The 21,401-nt window shown below is 32.2% G+C and overlaps 1 protein-coding gene across 2 annotated transcripts; it reads right to left on the bottom strand.

Annotated features, from left to right (window-relative positions):
* Positions 1 to 272: 272 nt before the first annotated feature.
* LOC141647333 (cyclin-H1-1) lies at positions 273 to 9,908 on the bottom strand. 2 transcript variants are annotated; one of them, XM_074455470.1, is made up of 15 exons: positions 9,719 to 9,908; positions 6,978 to 7,120; positions 6,810 to 6,860; positions 5,295 to 5,373; positions 5,066 to 5,184; positions 4,910 to 4,983; positions 4,464 to 4,584; positions 4,280 to 4,348; positions 4,085 to 4,126; positions 3,378 to 3,455; positions 2,399 to 2,457; positions 2,226 to 2,310; positions 1,408 to 1,493; positions 1,234 to 1,314; positions 273 to 706 (listed from the first exon to the last, which is right to left on the bottom strand). In XM_074455470.1, exons 2-15 carry the CDS (start codon positions 7,035 to 7,037, stop codon positions 703 to 705), a joined length of 1,008 nt encoding a protein of 335 aa, XP_074311571.1. In that variant the 5' UTR covers positions 7,038 to 7,120; positions 9,719 to 9,908; the 3' UTR covers positions 273 to 702. The 2 variants fall into 2 exon arrangements, with proteins under 2 accessions (XP_074311571.1, XP_074311572.1); XM_074455471.1 differs by having other exon boundaries at positions 6,982 to 7,120; positions 9,719 to 9,904.
* Positions 9,909 to 21,401: the final 11,493 nt, after the last annotated feature.

Here is a 21,401-nt window from a genome sequence, read left to right as displayed (position 1 = left end):
CGAAATATCTGTCCATTACCTTATTTTATACTCCGCACTTCCTCGGTTTTATTTGGTTGTATACATTTTTCGGTATTCCCATATTCTATGTAAGTGGAGTATATACTATATACGTCCATTGGAGACCTTAAGAAATTGAAACAATCTAGTCGCTACTAGATTCGACCATCTCATGAGAACAAAAGTTAGTTCAAGTGGTAAGACTATAAGAGTTCTCTTACTCCAACCATAAAGTTGGAATAAGTGCGCTCATTTAAAAAAAATAGAAAAAATAAAATAAAGTAGTGCCCAACTTTTATTGTTAAGGAAAATATGACAATAATACGAGAGACGATACCGTAATACAAAGTACCATGAAAATAAGATTTATTCTAGTACTACAAGTGATGCTATCACTTTGAATATTACCTTAAAATCTTAGTTCTTATTATACAGAGTATTAAATATGAGGAATAATGATAAACCAATTGTTTTCCGTTACAAATGGCTAGAACCGTTATCCAGAGGTACTCGACTCGCCACTGTGTGAACCGCAACAAATGGTACCCGAGCTTTCAGCTTAGTACGCTATTAGAATGGCAACTGGTAAGGGGCTGGTACGCAACAATACTGTGCAAGATAATCAGTAAGGATACATAACTGCGTAGCTGCTAGTTACACTCCTCGCTCTTCTTACTTGAACACAACCGTACACAAAATATATCACCTGAAAACAAACACGATATGAGTACAGAACAAGTCTCCCCAAACAACCCATTACATATAGTTTATAAGCAACTGCTTGGCTATTTTCTCAAAAAAGAAAAACATCAAAAAAAATTATATCAAGTTAAACATGTTTTTTTGGCTCAAATGAGATGTCGACTCCGAGTGAACAAATGCCAAACATGCGCATAGGCGTTAGTGTCATAATCAACAACTTCCCCCAAACGGAGAGAGCAAGCAACATCCAATTCCAATCAAAAACATAGATTTCTACATAGCAGGTGTCATCTAGTTTAACTTATACTATGAGAATTGAGAAGTGATACTTGTAAATTGGGTTCATCATAAATCTCTTGTCGCTCCCTTTATACGAAAAAAAAAAAACATTTCTACAATATAATTAAGATTTACCATTACAGTAGAATGACCCAAACATCAGGATAGAGATCCCAATAGCAAATTGCAACAAAGACAAACAACTCAGTGACAAGATCAGAAACAAAGGTTCACAGATGGAAAGAATCATACTCGGTAGCAGCAGATGGCATTGATTGAATATCTTGTGAGGTTTTATGAGACCTGCGCTTCGATTTCTTTTCCCTCTTCTTACTGCACAAAATTTACTATGGCGTAACCGATCACGCAAAATATGTCTAAACAAAGCACTAATCTACAAGAGGTTGAGAAGAAACAAGTAATTACCCATCATGAGATCCAACATCCTGACAAGATTTCAGCTTCTTAGCAGCACGTTTCATCTCCTCGCCGTCGCAGGTTTTTGTTGTTATCTTCATGATATTAGCCAGTAAATAACATCAGGTTGACTTTATTAAAACAAAGGGAAGTGACACAAACAGCTTTCCAGACGCAAATAAAGTCGCTGACAATTATAACTAGTTTTGTATATTCATGCCAAAACCTCCTGAAATGGTTTGAAAGCAAATAGTTTCTGATGACCACTGTTAAAGGAGATCAATGATCCATTATTCAATTTAGTTTCCTTAGTTTTATTTCCTTATACAAAAAACATAACATAAAGCGTTCTTTTGATGAGAAGTTGTCACGGGATGCCTCGGCCTTCAGTCAATGAACATTATTAGATTCACTGAGAGGGTGTGGTTGAACAAACAAGAGCAAGGCAAACACACAGTAAATTAATGAAAGCTCAAAAACTGTGAACCATACAAAATAGGCTGGCTACAGGAAGAAACGAAGGAGAAACTATAAGTCTATAATACAAAGAGGTAAATTCATAGCACGATTCAATAAAAAAGAGATACCGACGTCCTTGACAAACTACGACAGGGCTGATTCTTATTAGATATAGTCTGATTACTTTACACAAATCTAGCAAGACAGCGCTCCTTTGGATTAGAAGCAGTCTCGTCAAACCAGGGGTTCAATAAAAAAAACAGTGCATCATGTTAATGGCTACCCCAACTCAATTTAAAGCATCAAACCATAGACAATAGCAGTATTGAAAGACTAACATTTTCCACAGATTACTTATTTATTCGTACCAAATAATCAAAAGCATCAAAGGCTTGGTTCAGTTCTGACAAAGTGTGAGTTGAATGTTGGCGTGAGAAAATGCTCTGAAGATATCTGCATGGAAATGTGTATTAATAACCATAAACATAAAAGTGGATAAACTAATTAGCAAAAAATTGCAATGACAATAAAAGTGTAGCACCTTTCAAAATCAAGAACTCCGAGCTCATTATTTGCTCTACGAAGCGCGGCCAGTGCCAACTGCAAGGACAAATTACAAGAAAAATCCACCAAAACTTAACTCTCATTTTTAAGACAAAAACAAAATTGATTGAACAGGGCAATATATGGTTTTGTGCATAAAAAGATGTGTAAGTCATATGGCTATTTCTTTAGGGAAAAAAGGGAATCTTATGCCTTGAATTTATTTGTTCATGGCCCCTTTGAAAAGAAACATATTCAACAGTAATTACAAAGGAGGAAGCATTGTAAGCAAGTTGGAGTTGTTGCGGACAAATGTCTGACAGCTCTCAAGTCTTAACAAAAACAAAAAAATTTCTAATTTTACCTCTCCTTTTCACATATGTTTTTTTTACACAAATTCTTGTTTGTGACGGCACATATCCGTCACTCTTGAGTGACGGATACCATTTTACCTCATAAAGTACCCATTTTTTCTCTCTCTGCAACACTATTTATGTGGTCCCCTTTCTCCACTAACCCATTTTGTTACCATTTTAACTCACAAAATATCCGGCACAAATGGTAACCCGTCACAAGGGAGACCAATTGTTTTTTTTAAAAACAAAAAACTTCATAGCAGAAAACTACCCTCCTTCCCCTTGCTGTTGGACAAAAGAACCATTTATTTCAATAACCTATTACTGGCAAAATATATATCTTCCAAGGACAACAATCACATTTGCAAAGGTTTTTAGTTTAACCAGGAAAGCTCCTGATATGAGATTTCACGGCAATTTCTCATCTCATCAGAAAAAAAAAAAAAAACATCCACTCATCCAGAGTGAAAAAGCATATTGATGATAACTATGACACAATGAAATGATGATATTTCACTTCTGAATATCCTCCGGTAAGAAGCTTGCAGCAAGATAATTCTGGGATGAGTAATACCCATACAGCCATACGACAATTACAAAGCAGAAAAGATTTTCTAATACCTGGCCTGGAGGCAACAGAAGAGGTGCGTCTGTAAGCATGGCTTTATCTGCTTCAAGGAATGACTTTTGATGCAAATCCTGGGAAAAAGCCATACAAAGGGATAAGAATTCCAAATAAATTAGTTCTCAAGGAAAAAATCCAGATGAATCTATTCAATTAGTGTATATATATGCGATGAACATAGAGGCAGAAGAGAGCAAAAATAATGTACACTGATGCTGGGACTTATATGTCGTACAGAATTAAGAGAGTGTTCGTATATATGTAGAAATATTAGGAGGCATCACTCAAACATTGCAGGACCATTCATTATAAGATGCATCAGGGAACTCGGTGGCCACTGGTCAGCTAGAAAATATGATGACAAAATACATCAACCGTTACAAAGTCATTTGTGGTGATGGAAGGTGGAAATAAGGAAGGAAGAATAATAGTTACCCCATAGAGGAGAGGAATATTTACCACCTTCTTAGGGTAACACATCACCCTCATACGAGGGTAACATCTCCCTCATCATCTCTTCTTTTCACTAATACTCTCCCAGAAAAATTGACACACATTGAAGGTAAAAAAGATTTCTGATATCTTTCAGCATATTATTTTAAAGTTAAAAGATGCAAATGTTCATAAACTAAAAGAAATACTCCGTGTGTTACAGTGAAGACCAAAAAAGGGATGCATCTTTAGAAGTAAAAGTTCTTAATACCTTTAACAAGTCCATTTGGCCACCCGTTGAATAGCAAAAGTCCTAGAAAAACAAAATCAAATTGTCTTAAATCAAATTTTCACGACGTCAGAATGTCAAACTGTCAAAGCAGGTGAATGAAATATCAAAAACTGCGCTGCCAGGATTACACTTTGACAAAAACACGTCAGCCGATAGATTTGTAATTAAACATACCTCCATATCGTCAATAAACCCTTCGATTGAGCGGTACGGTGTGTAGACAATTAGATCAAATCCTAAACTCTGTGAAGAAAGGTTACACATAACTCAACATAATAATATTGAAATCAAACCAATAGAGCTAGCTTCTTGCTATTTGTTAATCGAAGACGAAAGAAAGTCAAGAATTCATATGTACCTGAAGGACTAGCATCTCATTATCTAAAATCAATTGGTGATCTAGCTGGATAATCTTGCCAAGGTCCTCGGAAGACACGTGATTCTCTTCTATCTTACAAGCTAGATATACACAGGTAAGCCTGCAATTTTAAAGAGAAGAATAGATGCTACAAGTCAACAAAGTGGTTACTAATGTCAGTAATCTCCAACACACCAATTCAGACAATAAAACTAAAAAGTGATGGATAGTCAGACACACTTTCTTCCCCCACATTTCCCAGTTTGATTTAGCCAAAACATGTAGTAGAAACCGGGTCTATAGGAAGAATGTTAATATTAAAGATAGAGAAGAAGCTGCTGGTATGATAGGTATCCTTCAAACCAGCAATAATTAAAAGATGACAATCTTTCTGGGTGAGAAAATAGTTATTAATGGAAACACAAACAGCTAGTTAGATATCGTACATTACATATTTTGGATCATGCTCCATGACTGACCAATGTAGGTAAAACCTCTTGTAATAGATCAATGCAGTCCCCTGAAAACAACAGGAATTAGGCAACTATAATGAACCATTATTAGAGAACTGCTTGAAATTGCCACATAGCACAACTATGGACCTGAATCTTATGTGGGAAAAAGAAGGCTCGACAAACTTCTTGAATCTTGTTTTCATAAAACGCATGTAGCATTCGTTCGTCTTCAACCTTGAGTGGCTTAACACTAGAATGCTTATCACCTTAAACAAATACAGTCACTCAAAACATCAGAATTCAGAAATATAGTATTGAATAGATTATAAACTAGCTTCAAGAAAGAGTAGAAGACATGATCTTATCAAAGCATTACCATTATTTTCTGAATCCCTTTTCCGTTTGGGATGAGAGAATGATCCATCAGCGTCAATTTCCAAAGAAGCTGTACCATACTTCACCAGCACCGAATATCAGTGCACATTTTTTTTCTTTTATGTGTGCAAATGGATTACATAGCCTAGTACGTACTCTGAGCATTTTGAAGTGGCAACCAAAAGAAAACTAGAAAAACACAGGCCGGTCAAAGCAATAGTATACATGATTCGTAAGCTTTTGTTCCTTATTGTTTAAAAGGTTTCCATGTTTTCAACGTAATCCAGTACTCCTATAGTCCTATTAATATAAGATTCTACAACATATAATGTTCTAAACAATTTGAGTCTCTTCTACTTCACAAAAAGCAACCATTGACCAAACAGGAGGATGAATGAGTAAAAGAAGCTCACTATACCAAGCCCTACTACAATGACGGCAACATAACAACAACAACAACAAAATTCCAACTCCTATAACATATGTTGTAAAAGTCATACTCGACATTGAAGGAGTATGTCTCCAATGACCATTATTGTCTTACTGTTGATGGAGTGTTTAAAGGGAAAGGGAGGGGGAGGGGGACAGTAATAGTATGTTGCTTTGATGACAAATGGAGGGATCCATTCCCCTGCTTGAGAGTCAAAGTAAAAGTCAAACAACATAGAGAAGATTCAGAAAGAATTCACCGTTGCCCCCGTGCCCCTCCTCCCTCCTCTTCCAACTCCTCCAGCCCCGTCCCCACCTTACCTTCTTGTTGTTGTATCTAACCAAAACCTAAGGGCTTTTTTTATGCGGTAATTGTTACTAGGGTAACAAAGCTCATATCAATAAGAAAGTGGAGGAAATTAGTGGTGGTAGAAGGTGGCAATAAGGAAGAGAGAATAATAGTTACCCCATAGAGGGGAGGAATATTTACCACCTTCCTAGGGTAATGCATCACCCTCATACAGGAGTAACATCTCCCTCGTCATCTCTTCTTTTCCCCTCCATCACCACAATTGACCACCAATCTCCTACAATTTTTTTTCTTGTAAGCTCTACTACCTGATTTACCTTTATCCCAAGCGAGCCCTTACACCATCAATTCTCACGTATGGTAACTAAATCCACCACACTCTACCTTATGTCACAAAAAACCAACCATAACTAATTTGTCTATCTCTACGGCCTCCACGGTAAAATCACAGCTTACAAATTCATGTTTTCAACAAATCAACAATCAATTTTTTTAAAGAACGAAGATTCATATACCCCCAATGTATAAGAGCATTTCAATCCTAAGAAAGAAAGACTCATCTTATTGGGCCGCACAAATGCCTACAGGCTAAAGCTCCTCCCAATTTGACTTATTTGCCATGAATCAAACTTCGGCCATAAAATTATCAATTACAAATATGCCCATTTATTTCCAAACACTGTCAATCTCAAACAAAAAAAGCTATATAGACGTACACTAAAAAAATTACATAGGCTGAGGATCTAAATCTAAAACAAAATATGTATATAAGTTTACCTTCTTCAACGATTGTGCGGCTCTTTTGTTGGCAACTTTGTATTTATCCATCTACACAAAATAAACATTGGTATCAAACATAAAGTTAAGCATAAGAGGTGGGGAAAAAACATGAAGGTACATAACAAGGGACTGAGATAATGAATGAAAGAACAAGGAAGCGGGTACCAACTGTTGTTGCGTGAAAATCCACTTAGTTCTATGAGTAGATGTCTGAAAGTCCGCCATTACCACTTGCCTCTTTCTCTATCACTCTATATATATATATATATCTATAGAATGAACTATTGATGTTGAGTGTTGATCAATTCCTGTTAAAAAAAACATCTCGATCATTTTCTTCAGGGTAATTATAACCCCACTCGAAAAGTAACTTATGTTTTCAAGAACGGACTAGAGTGGTAAGTGTTTTGAAAGTGGCGTAATGTGTACCGTTTCTTATCCTCTCTTTTCCAATTTAACTAAAATAACAATGCATACCAATATACCACAACTTCAATTCAAATCTTATAGTCCCCCGTCTCATTCATTTATTAACCTTTTTCCTTCTTCATGAGACGTCTTTTGATTAACAAATGATTGGGACGGAGGGAGAAAGAGCCATGACACAAACCAAATAACCATTGTCCCACAAAACAACCATAGCGAAATCACAGCGCCACTCAGTGTTGGAGCCAGGATTCCCCGTTAAGCGGGGCGGAAAATTTCAGCGGGGGCGAACAAGTAATTTCATAAGGTAAATTTGAAAAAGCTTCAAATTTTAACTAAAAAGGATTTTTCCATTTTCAAAAAAAAAATGGTAATCTGAAGATTTATCCAAGCTTGAAGTTTGGCTTCGTCTCTTCGAAAAGTCGATTAATTCACAAAATAAAAACATCAGCAACGAAAATTAAAAGCAAAATGCATCTTTATTTGTCACCCTACTATCAAGCCCTCCTTGGCTCCACCATTGTCTATCTAATACCAATAGAATCAAATAGAAGGGAGTGTACTCCCTAATACTCTGTCCTATTTATTTGTTTACCTTTTTTTTATTTCTATAAGGGTATTTTAATGGAAGTTAAACAAATGATCGTCCCGGAGGGAGCAGGCCCGGTGAGGGTCGTCTGGAGGGGCGGCGGCCTAGGGCGCAACCTAGAAAGGGGCTCATTGCTCAGAGTTTTAAAATAATAATAGTGGTAGGAAAAGAAAAAAAATCTAATTTAGTAAAAACAAAGCAATGCTTTTCTAATTTCTCACCCTGACTCTCTACCCTCTTTTTTTTTCTAAGATCCGAATTCCGGACTCTTTTCTTTTTTAATTGGAAATTTAGAATTTAAAAACTCATCTTCTAATTCCTAAGCAACGGTTTCTTAATTTCAATAGCCCAAGATATAAGATATATGATCACTGATTGACTGATTGAGTCGATCATAACCTTAAAGCTTTGATTGAGATGGTCTTCAAATGTGGTAGGGTGAGGCTCTTGATAAAAGTTAACGCCTTAATTAAGAGTTAATCTTCTTCCACTGCCACCAACCTTAATCCACTTTAAAACTGCAGCAAACCCACTATTAATGTTTTGCCGCAACTCCTTTGGTCAACCACCGCCAAAATTATTGGCCACCAGCCTCTTGGCCAAATTACCACCAAAATTGCATTATCTCACTACTAAAATTCGACCACCACTCCTTTGGTCACTATTAAAATTCGGCCACAACCCCTCATGGTAGATATTATTTTTAAGCGAAAGCAGCAAACCACTCGCCCAAAATCCGGCATGGCTCATCCCAAAATCCACAAAGCCTCTTCCGCTACACGAAAGAATTGCATTATACCCACTCCAAATTATGACACTATCCTTTTCTCACTACCAATTTCGGTCACCATATATATAAAAAAAAGTTGTCTACCCTTTGGCCTTTGCCACCACCCTCTTAGTTTTCACGACAATCTACCGTGTGTAAGCTACAGATCGATTTTTAATAGAATTGATATCGTATCTTATTTATTAAAGCAACAACCACAGAGCCTATGTGTCGCTTTGTGGTTGAAAGTCAATAAGTCAAAAAAATACATTTTGTATTTCCTGATTTTCAGTACCCGTGTTCTATATAGGAATTAACACAACATTATACTTGGTTTCTATCAAGTCTTAATTGTATACTCCGTATATAATAAATCGGTTTCAAGTAGCTATAATTACAACAATTATTTCAAGTAATTAAATTTTTTGACTATTGTCAGAATTGTCCATCTACATTGTTCGATGATTTCCAATATTAAATATACTAAACAATAAATATTAAATATGTCCAATAACAATATTTACATTTTTAATTACAAAAAAGAATAATAACAAGCCCATAATTAATTGAAAAGCCCAGAAAAGGAGAAGAAAACCCATAAATTTACTACAAAGTGACAATAATGACAAACAACTTGACATGAGTAATTATTAAACCCAGAAATTAGAATTGAAAAAAAAAAGTACATAAGTTAAGACAAATAATCTTCTTATTCTTCTACTGGATTTACCCCAAAAGAATAAGAGGACAATTATCTAGAGTAATTGATGCATTTTTTTTTGTAATTGGAAAGGTATACGCAAAAATAAAATTCAAACACCACTGATTTCACTTGCATTAACGAGCACATGTACATTATCCCTGAAAATCAAATAAGCAAAGCTCAAAGTTTAAAGCATTCATTCATTAACTAGCACACTCTTCGACAAAGCATCATCAGTAAAATCAGACGAAACATATGAAATTAAGAACAAATTAATATCAATTGAATAGCAAATTAATACAGTACTAATTTAAGGGCAAATTCGTTTGAATAGAAAACTGAATAGCAAATTCGTATGAGATTCAATTCAAATAAGCATATGAAATTAAAAACAATAAAAAGATTAAAATCGTACTTACGAAATAATTGATGGATTCGAAATAGGAATACAAAAAGAGGGATTTATCCTTCTTACTGGTCGTCGTCTTCGCCGGTCACTATCGTCGTCGGCTGCCGTATAATCTCAGTTTATGGTTAAGAGGTGGGTTTCGGCCTTTTGGGTTCAAGGAAAGAATTGGGATTTTGGCAAAGAAAGACACTAAAATAGGAAATATTTTCTCCAAATATTTAACGGTCCTAAATTTATTCATAAATATTCATAAAAGTAAAGGTAAAATGAAAGTTAGAATGGAAATTATTATTATTAAACTAGATTTTGTGCCCGTACGTTGCACGGGTTTCAAATTTCTCTTTCCTCTAATTGTTTAGACCTTTTGATATCATTTTGAATTATACGTAAAAGTTGTATTTCAATTACTCAAATAAGGTACTCCGTATAAATCTTCCTATCTTATTAATTTGAACACCTTTCAATAAAATTTCTTTCTTTTCAAAAATGTATCTTATTAATAAGATTAAGAAGTACATTTATGTAAGAATTCTAAGAATAAGAATTACAATTTGTTAGAATAAGAGGGTAATTACAAATTATTTTAAAGTTTTATCTTTTAAGTTTTCACTTTTCACATTTATAGATAAATTTTTTAATGGAATATAATTTAGTAATTTGTAAATTAAGTTAGTTATTCGTACGTAAAACACCATATAGTTATAGTAAATGAAACTTTCATTGAATGCTTTGTTTATCACCCAAATATTTAGCTCAACGATGGTCATCACCTCATTATACAATGTAAACTCCTCAAAACTGCAAGTCGTTCACCTTACTATGTTATTTATCCCCATTGTTTATCTCCATATCAAATTAATAAATGTACAAACCCCTCAAAACTCGTAGTTGTTTACCAATTTCTTTGGACTTTTTGGTTAATTAAGGAGCATTAGAACGGTAGAACTGTAGAAATGTCAAATTAACGGGAAGAGCTTCTTCTAATAATGTAGTTCTATTTTTTAGATAAATGGAAAAATACAATAAAATATTACACTAATTGTGTTCAAGGAGAAATCTAAAAAAAATGATAATAAAATGATAATTTCTTTTATGAGAGAGGTCTTTTATTGTCATTAATTAGGGCAAAAGGGGATGTTAATTTTGCTAAATTAGGACGTAGGTTAGGGTTAATTTTGCAGGGTACTTGATTTGTGCAAATGGGTTTCTCGTTTTTTAGCGATTTGATTGCGAATAATTGTCATTTGCATAGGAAAAGTAGAGGGAATTTTACAATTCAATGTCTGAGTCATATGGATTTACACCGTGGCGGAGCGAATGCTGTGTTGTTGTTTAATTGACATCTTGCTTTGCTTGGAGCTATAATTTATGGGGTGTATTCGGTTGTAGGGAAGCGGTTTGTGGTTGAAGGCGATTACCGGACATCAATGGAATAAAATAACACAACCTTTCCCCAAAGTCTTTACTGTCTCTTCGTTCTGCTTTTCAGATCTCATGAACATTCACCATTAACATTTCTTTCATCCTTTACAAAACCTAATCAATCAAAAATGCAGATGAAATTGACATTGCAAGTAAGACAATGCGAAACCAAATAGGAATGGAAACAACTCTATCTCAAACACGGTATTAGTAGAGATGGCATCCTCGAAGATTTGTTTTTTCTCGCTTTTTTTTCATTTTTTTTGAATTATTGTTAATTTCTTATAATTTTTCATGCTGTGAAAAATTAGCAAGGTTGGGAATTTGAATTGACAAATAAGGGTTTGCCAAAATTGAATTTTATAAAATATGAGTGAACCCGAACTCAATGGCTCTTCATCTTCGGACGTAGCATCTTCGCCTTTGTTCTTAATAATATTACTCTACGAAGGTTTCTTCAAAAAGATTCAAAAACAAACCTGAATATTTTTATAACAACTGAACTTTGTTCGCGAAGGAAGTGACGTCTTCTTACTTCATAGATAACCTTTTTATATATGAAAGCGATGATGAGAAATATGGAGCAGTACGTACTCAATAACTTTGAGATATATCTACTTCAAAGATCAAATAATATGTACATCGCATATCACCTCACCTCATTAAGCCAATTTAACAACCTTGAAGCAAGATTACAATAATATGAGACTAAGATTGTGTTTGGGCGTCTGACCATCGAAATACAGGGAGAAATTGTTAGGTGTACTACCTTGAAACAAATTGCAAATATGAATTTCATCTTTCGATGGTATATATAGCTATATAAGTTTATGATTTTCCACTGGTACATAATTTATAAAATTCTATTAGATAGAATTTTAGGTGTACTACCTTGAAACAAATAATAAAAATTAATAAAATCGTATGTAGATAGAATTTGCATAAATATTGGGATAACTATACATAATATTATTTTAAATAAAATTTAATTAGGTAATTTTAAAAAGTTGGAGTCTCTAGAAATTCCCTGAAAAAAGTCTCTTTTATATATATACTAGATTAATGCCCGTGCGATGCACGAGCTTGCTTGTAGTGATCTATTATAAATAACGTAGTAACTGGAAAATACTAATAAATGTATAATCTAAAATTATTGTAAGAAAGATTTCGTATGTTTTTAGTTTTTTATTAAAAGAATTCATATTATGTCGTATTCGTTGTCATATTAGCTCAGTCAGAGGATTTTTCATCTCAAGCTTACAAATTAGAAAAAAATATGTTTATTATCAATAATTTAACTCTTTAATGTTATCTTTTACAAATAAAAATTAATATACTAAATTATTGCGAGTATATAATATAAGTGTATTGACGAGGATTTTCGATTGAAATCTTAATTTGAGATGATAATTATAAAAAAAATCTTATAAACAGGGAACGAAATTATTACATGCTTTTCGGCTGAAACGAACTCGATTGAGTAAAATGGAGTAGAGCTGAATGTAATTAAATTGAATGGAGCTGAGCTGGAGTGGATGAAGTTGAAGTAAGAGTTAATTTTGTGAAGAGATTAGCTGAATAGGACTATTTGAAGCTAAATAGGACTGAGCTAAACTAAAATGAGCTAAAATTAAGTAAAGAACACCTAAATCCCATGACTAAAATACAACCAAATAAATTTTACCAAGGTGAAAGGCACTATTTCTATATTTTCTATAAATTTTACCCACAAAAACGTTACACATCTAATTAATCCAGTACTTTATCATTGGTATGAATTTTACTACCACATTGTCATAGTTGCTACAATTGCGTAAAATATTTTACAGTAGTTATTGTATAGGAATTTAGGATGGTGTTATATTATGAAACGGTCCTATTTTATAAAAAGAAAACTTACTTATTAGCATTATATGAATAATTTTCTTATAAAAATGGACTGTCTTATACATTATAATTTATACTCCTTTCGTTAGGGTTAATAGTTATCTGTTTCTATTTTGGGGGTATGTTACACTGTTACTCAATAGTACAATAGTTACATATCTCTATTTTTGGTAGCCTTTTGTAGTTCACTTTCCTTATGTAATTATGCATGTGAGTTATGTATTTTATGTGGTTCAAGTCACTATTGACCGAGTCGGAGAAATATTTTAAATATTTACCGTAATCTTACGAACTTCACATAAAACTATAGTTATACTTTTGTAGGCGCCTCATACTTTTAGAGTGAAATTCTTTATATGCTAAATATATACCTTTTTTTCAAGTCAACCTTATCAATTTCAACTAAAATTGTATGGTAAATTTTATAATTGTTTGAGAAAGTGGACTTTTGAATTAATCTCAGTTTCTTTTATCAAAAATTCTTGTGTCCTCCGGAAGTACCGTCCTCTTTATACCTAAAGCTAATCCACTAAATAAAAAATTATAAAAGGTTAGGTGTAAGGAGTACGGTCCTTCCGAAAGACACAATAATTTTTCTTCTTTTATTGACCTACTCATGTAATAAATTCTCTCGATTCATATTGTAATCTCTTTATGCTTCTTTTAAGTCAATCATAAAATATTTTTTTCATACAAATTTACATTTGCAAAGGATAATTCAAATATTTATTTCTTCTTCTCGTACCTATTTGAGATATGCCAGATTGTGTAGGAATCTAGAATTCTTGAAATTAACAAAAAAGAAAAAAGAGAGCATAATTCTTTATCTTCTTGTTAAATGTAAATTAGATTTAAACCAACTTGATTAACTTCTAAGTTAATATATCTAAACTAAGTACTCGTATTTAGGAAACTGAAATTACTACAAAGCTAAATATGAAAGGGCTACAAACCCTTTAGTATGATACAATTTCAAGAGTTTATGTAATATATAAAGCGCATAATTAAAATTAACAATCTACTTAAGGTAAATAAATGATGGGAGGCAGAGATTGTATTATATTTAATAAACAACTAATTTTAATATTATAAGATGATAAGGACATATGTTTGGTTTAAGATATGTAAGATGATGATCACCTCCTTAATTTTACATAAAAACTTGATTTCCCGATGCGAATAGCGTTGCGTAGTTAGGTAGCCAAGCTAAAGTGAAAGTAGCCTATCAATCCTATCCTTCCTCTAGCTAAATCTCACTTGTGGATTTTGTTGTGAATCTTAGTGACCTTATTATGCCGCCAATTTTATATAGGATCTCAATCTTATATTGGACCTTGTATTATGCCTGAAATTACAAACCAATTTACACAATTAGTACTTTAGATAAAAAAAATACAGAATATACGCATATTAAAAATATAAGAGAATATGATCATAAAGCAACAAGCAACACACATTAGAATAAAACAAATAATACACACAATCACTATTATAACGAAGTTCATAAAATTAAACAAAAAATAAAAAGGAATATGACTATTGTAAAGTTGGAGTTCTATGTAACTTTGACATGTTTGCTTTATACTTATATACTTCAATATATGAAGAAGTCAAAGTCGTATAAAACTCGTTTTATTATATCGAGTATTAATTAATTAATATTATTATTTGAAAAATATGCTTAACCGTAAAACTCTATCAATCTAAAATTGCAAACTTATCTTTTTCACTAATACAACTAGGTTTGGGACCCGTGAAATTCACGGGTTTATCTATTTTAATTTTGCTATTTATACTCGTCTGAGCAATTAATTCATCCATTTAAAAAATATAGCCTTGGAATACATAAAAGTTAGTCGGTTAGTATTTTATTTCTTTGACAACTTTGGTTTATTTTCATAACTATATATATTATACTTTAGTTGTTTATTTTGATTAATATACTAATAGCACGTGGTTTAAAAAAAATACCTTTAATAAGTCCAATAATTCATGATAAATGCTTAAGATTAACTTTTAATTAGATTGTATAGATTATGTACTAAATTTTCTATGTGAAAGCTTGAATGACCCTTTGTCATTTAGGCCAATAAATCTAGTACTTGAAGACGAAAGAGTAAGTTAATCCATAATATTAAATTATTGATCCTTTTTTTTAGAATAATAAATCTCGAAATGTAAGGAGTTAAGAAGATATAGAATTATAGGACTTTTTATCTTCTCAATCTTTTAATTCTCATAGATTATATTTTCTAATAGTAGCATAATTATGAAGTTTAATGAATGATAATCTTAATATATCGTTTATATCAATTTATCAAAAATTCTAAATTTTAAAATTTTGCATAAAAGATAAAATGAGTTAAATGGTAGGCTACTACAAATCTCATTGAAATCTCATTTGGGTTATAAGGCATACACACAAGATAATATGACATGTATGCATAAGTATTAGACAATAATTTACATTTAGCTATTATCAATACCAAAAAAGATTTTTTTTTGTCCAACTTGTTAATAAGATTGAGATTCTAGCAACTCCAATTTCATTCTATGAGAGCTATTTTTCAAAGAAAAAATGATGAATAAAAAAATAACACATATCCAAATAAAACATATAGTTGAAAGTTTCTGAAATAAAAAAAAAATTATGAACCTAAAAACAATTACTTATTCACATTCATGTTGTCAATATTGTAATTAACCTTATCATTACTAATTTAAGTTTTCTCTTACCACTCTTCTTCATATAGTCTTCTTTCTCCAATTAACTATCCACACACAAAAAAATTCCACTGAGTGATTAATAACAAATAAAATGGTGAAATTTGATTTATGTAATATTAACCTTATCGTTATTAATTTAAGTTTTCTCTTACCACTCTTCTTCATATAGTCTTATTTCTCCAATTAACTATCTACACACAAAAAAAAAAAAAAATCCACTCAGTGATTAATAACAAATAAAATGGTGGAATTTGATTTATGTAATATTAACCTTATCATTATTAATTTAAGTTTTCTCTTAAATAAGGTAAGAAATAGGCATTGAATTATAAAGATATAAGTATATTTACCTTTAAATAGTTCAACTCCACAAATCTTGATAGTCTCTAAATGAAAACAAAACTACATATATATTAAGGTTAAAAATGTGAAGATTACTTGAAACCAATCAAACTTTAAAATAAATAAATAAATTATTAACTAAAAAACTTTAATACACTTACCTTGATGTTGATACAATGATAATAAAGATTATTGACACATACATACAATTCTTTTGGCAATAGGGGTAAAAATAATTTTGGCTTGAATTTTGGCTCACAAATGTTGTCTTCCATAAAACATTTATATAGCCAAATGAGGATGTATTTTAGGACTTTTATTTTATTATTATTATCAAAGTTATTATATACATAAATATATAGAAAGGTTTCATGATTTTTGAGTATTCGTTTTCATTATTAGCATATTTATTATAGACATAAATATAGAGTAAATAGAAATGAAAAGTAAAAGGCTTTTTTTTTTTTTTTTTAACAAAATTCACATTACATGAGAATTGTTTAGGGAGTTATCTTACGAAACTAAAAGAGGTGGATATTTTGTCTTGACTTTTATTTATAAATTATATTTATAGATTTATTTATTTATTAAATTTAACAAAATTGAGCAAGTTTATTTCAATAATATTTAAGAGGGAGTTGCACATATAAATAGTTTAAAATTAGAGTGATGTAAATTTTAAATTTTTCGTTTAACCTATTCTAATTTCAAAAATTATCAAAAAATTTAAAAAGTCAAAGTTAATGTTTGTTATGCTATTTGCATTTAATGATTCAATTTTTTTTCTTTTTAAATAAGAAATAATGATGTGGCTTTCTATAATTGGTGACGTGGAGTTTTAGTTATGCATGGTGGCATTTAGTAATGCGAGGTGGCATTGTCTACGTGACTTTTAAGGTTTACCCTTTTAATAATATATGTAGATGTAGATAATAATATAATATTTTATGTATTAATGGATTAAAAAAAATGTCATGTGGATTAAAATTAAATGTTAGAAATGCCATGTGAAATAAAATTAAATGAGTTTATGTAGTCTTTTAAGTAAATTGCATAGATAGATAGATCATAAATAGATAATAGTAAGGGAGTGAAGCTAGTATTTTGGTGTCGGTGGAATTGGAAGTGAAATTGGATGAGGTTGGGTGAAATGTGAATAATAAACTACTCTTTTTTTTGTCATTTTTTGCATCCGTGAAAAAATCACGGGTCTTATATAAGTTTTCCTCTTTTAGTTAATACTACCTGCATAAACACATATTATTTGGAAACATGGTAAATGATAAAGTAAGATGTAAATTATGAAAGTTAAACATAATAACACGGTACTCTGTACTATGACTACTGTCAACTCCCTTTATTTGTTTTCCTATTTTATCCTCGTTTTATTTTCAAGGGTTTAAATTATCAAATTTTGAGAAATTTCGCGGTTTTTATTTTAAATGGGTTTTTAGTTATTCATTTTTTTTATTATGGTCTTTATATAATCAAATAATAATTAAAATTAATTATAAGAATGTCAATGCTTTAGTTAGTTTTTAACTATATTATATTGTGTAGATTAAATTTTTATTCCATAGATAAAAATGATAGAAATTAATGAATGTACAAATCCTATGTGTAATAAAATTAAATGTGTGAAGATGATGTGGAATAAAATTAAATATGTTATGGTAGCCTTTTAATTATATAGTATAGATAGATAAAAATGATAGAAATTAATGAGTGTACAAATCCTATGTGTAATAAAATTAAATGTGTGAAGATGATGTGGAATAAAATTAAATATGTTAAGGTAGCCTTTTAATTATATAGTATAGATTGCAAACTTTATCAGTTAATTTTTTTAATGGTTAATTAAGATACAACTTTGCACGGGTTTAAGCTAGTTAATTTTCATATATCGCATCAACACCACCTACAAAAGCAAAAATCATTTAACTTGTCAAATATGAGATGAAAATTATTCTCTAAAAAAATCACGATAAATTAAAAGACATCAAGTAATGCCTCGACAAAAGACATGCATAAAATCGTTGATAAACCTCAAAAAAATAAAGCTCGATATTGAAACATTAAAAATACAGAAAACAAATTAAAGTTACCTATAATATGCATGAAATCCCTTGTATTTTGGAGAGTAAATCCGTAATAAACCGTGATTATTAATCTTCATATACCGCATCAACACCTACAAAAAGCAAAAATCATCAAACTTGTCAAATATGAGATAAAAATTAATCTCTAAAAAAAACACGATAAATTATGCATGCTAAAAACAATCATCATTCATCATATGCTTATATATACACACACACGTAGAATCAAATTTGACCAATTACAAATGCATCAATGTGTCAAATTTGTGCAATTATGCGTGTATTTATATATGCATAAAGTAAGAGTTTAGTCCCAAATAAAATCCTATATGTGTTTAGAGTTTGTTTTGCAATGAGAATCTAATGTTTACTGTTAGATATGCTGGACGTATAATAATATGTAATATGTATTATTCTATCTATTTATATATTTATTTTAATCACTAAGTATTTGAAGAGAGTTGGATGATACGGTCGTTTCTGTACCAAAAATAAAACCTAAATAAAACTAACAGAAGCTAGTGATAACTAGGGTCGATCTCCACAGGGAGGCAAGATATCTATCCTTAGCCCGTCTATCTAGGTCACAATTGGGGGTTTTCAGTTTGATTGGCTAAACTATTGAAGATTTAAAGGAAAGAGAAATAAAGTAAGAGCAGTAAAAGTAAGAAAATATAATAAGAGTGATCAAATAAGAGAAAGTATGCCAGGATTTCGGTTCACCATGGTAGTCTACCGACTCAGTTGCAAATAGCCTAGATAATCTACTGTGAGAAGGGCATGGGAAAGGTCCTTCCGGTCCACTATCCACCCTATAATTCCACTAACTTAACTTCCGTTCTCATTAGGTAGTCTACTGTTCATAGCAGGTTTATTTATTCCAATCTTCCGATCCAGGAGTACAGTTAATTAACCAGATTAATATTATTTAGAAGCGTGCACTCAACTAAATAGGTGTTCCAGTTATATTGCTATGGGGACAGATTCTCACATGTGAATTATCTAGTCTATTCACTACATCGTCACAATCCTGCCATGGATTCCCTAGTCCTAACATAGAGAGGATTAGCTACTCATGTTCTTAGTGTAACTAACAATAATAACCTAAAGTATGCTAGCGAGAGACATAATGAGAGAATAATAGTCAAGCATTAATTAAGCAAGAACAAGAGAAATAATAAGAGAATACAAAATTAAAGTAGAACAAAGGGTTAAGATTAAAGGAGAAAGAATGATTACAATCAACAAGAATCCGGCGTAGAGATCAATCCACAAAAGCAAGAGTAATTAGAGCAAAAGTTTCAGAGATTAAGAGAAGTAAAAGCAGTGTGTAAAGTATGAAAAATATCTCTATTAACCTAATTACGACTTCCTTATATAGGGAAGCGTAATACTTAACAAAATAATCCATCACGGGCTTAAATAAACCCGCGTATCATAGAAAACCCCTCGATCGAGTGATTTCAAACCACTCGATCAAGGTCTTCTCCAGCAATTGTACTCGATCGAACAGTTCAGGTTCTCGATCGAGTAACTCCTATAAACTCCATTTCGATCGAGTAAGCAAAACTACTTGATCGACCTTCTGCTCCAGCCAAACCACTCGATCGACATATAATTCCACTCGATCGAGTGGATATCTCATGCAACAGCTAAAAATCGTCCTTGGTAGCTTCATAGACCATCCTTCACACACCTCGAGGCATAACTCTTGCTCCAGTACTTCCGTCTCTTTATAATGCACACTAAATGGGACGAATAATGGCGCGGTTTCATTACTTTTGGGTCCATTTCTGCAATAAAGGCAAAACAAACCAAAGTAGCCAATTCAGAGCATTTTGCAATACATAACGACACAAAAGACATAGAAATGCGTGCAATAAAAGGCTAAAAAGACTATACAAATTGCACGTATCAAATCTCCCCAAACCGAACCTTTACTCGTCCTCGAGTAAACTAAATTCAAACTAATAGAACGGAATAGAAAACTCAGAGCTAGCTATAACTTGTCTACTTGAACCAAATGCAATAGAAATTTAACAGTCATAGCTACAGCAGTCAATACGCAAACGAGTTATATGATGTCCATAAATAAAGCTGACCTATCGACCTTGCAAGACCAACAAAATCGGACTCTCACGTGTCACTCTTCTCTCATGAAGCAAAGGGTGAATATATGTGTAAGAGAGGAAGAGAAACAGTCACTCACCTAAACCGCGACCTACATAACGTGCATGCAACAAAAATGATAGACGATTTAGGTACCATACATACATTCCAACCAACAATGTCCGTCACAGCCGAGGGCTTACAAATGATATGGGAAAGTGAGGTTACAGGTGAGAAAGGGCGAAACAAATTATGGAAATGTGGAGGTGAAGCGTCAAGCTAGTTCCTAAACAAGACCATATAAGACCATCCGAATCTCAGCTGACTAGAAAGTTAAGCACAAGTGCCCTTCATTGGCACATATCTCACTACCCAATATACTATCTCCTCAAAAACATGTAAATAAAACAGAAGAGTAGACCGTCACAAGATAGAAATAAACACATTCGGTCTCTTTTATTCATTCAAACAACTCAACTTAATTTTTTTCTTTTCCTTTTTTTTTTCTTTCTGTCTGCCTCACGTGAATTCAATTCTTTTTTTCATTTTTTTCTTTTTTCTTTCACGTCTCTTTTTCTTCTTTTCTTCATTCCTTCTCATTCCCGCCAACTCCAAACAATAAAAATGAGCCAAACTCCGAAAAGGATGAACATACCACAAAAGTCACACTAAACTAGCTTGACAGGGCATGCTAAATTTTGGGTGTAGCTAATGGGTCAAAAAGGCTATATTTGGCTAAAGTGGAGCTAAATGGGTGAAAATGAAAGAAAGGGAATTTTGCAAGCACCTCCCTGCATTTGACACCGACCACAAACACGAATGTATGCATTTGACAAGAAATCGAATTTCATAAATGTGCAAAAGTGATAAACATGTTATGCAAGGAGTACTACTCTCAATTCCTAATGAACTGGTCATGATTGTCACCAGTTATAAGGCTCTAAAACTCAGGAATTATAAAGTAGGTTGTCAATTTATCAGGTCAAGTCTACACAGTCAGCTATATTTTTGACATTGACTCGTAGATGTGCGCAAGACTAAGCTAATAACGGTCAATTAAAATGCAAGGCTCAAGTAAAAATGACAAGTTAAAGTGCAATTTCATCA

This window comes from Silene latifolia, chromosome 3 (genome assembly GCF_048544455.1).
Source record: "Silene latifolia isolate original U9 population chromosome 3, ASM4854445v1, whole genome shotgun sequence".
Classification (NCBI taxonomy): Eukaryota; Viridiplantae; Streptophyta; class Magnoliopsida; order Caryophyllales; family Caryophyllaceae; genus Silene; species Silene latifolia.
Note: the sequence above shows the minus strand (reverse complement) of the source record. Positions and strands in the feature narration are given on the sequence as shown.

Coding starts and splice junctions, on each gene's coding strand:
- LOC141647333 (XM_074455470.1), bottom strand. CDS start 7,037: ATGGCGGACTTTCAGACATCTACTCATAGAACTAAGTGGATTTTCACG. Junction 4,984..5,065: donor TTTTCCCACATAAGATTCAG/GTCCATAGTTGT, acceptor TGTTGTTTTCAG/GGGACTGCATTGATCTATTA. Junction 3,456..4,084: donor GCCAAATGGACTTGTTAAAG/GTATTAAGAACT, acceptor GCTTTTTCCCAG/GATTTGCATCAAAAGTCATT.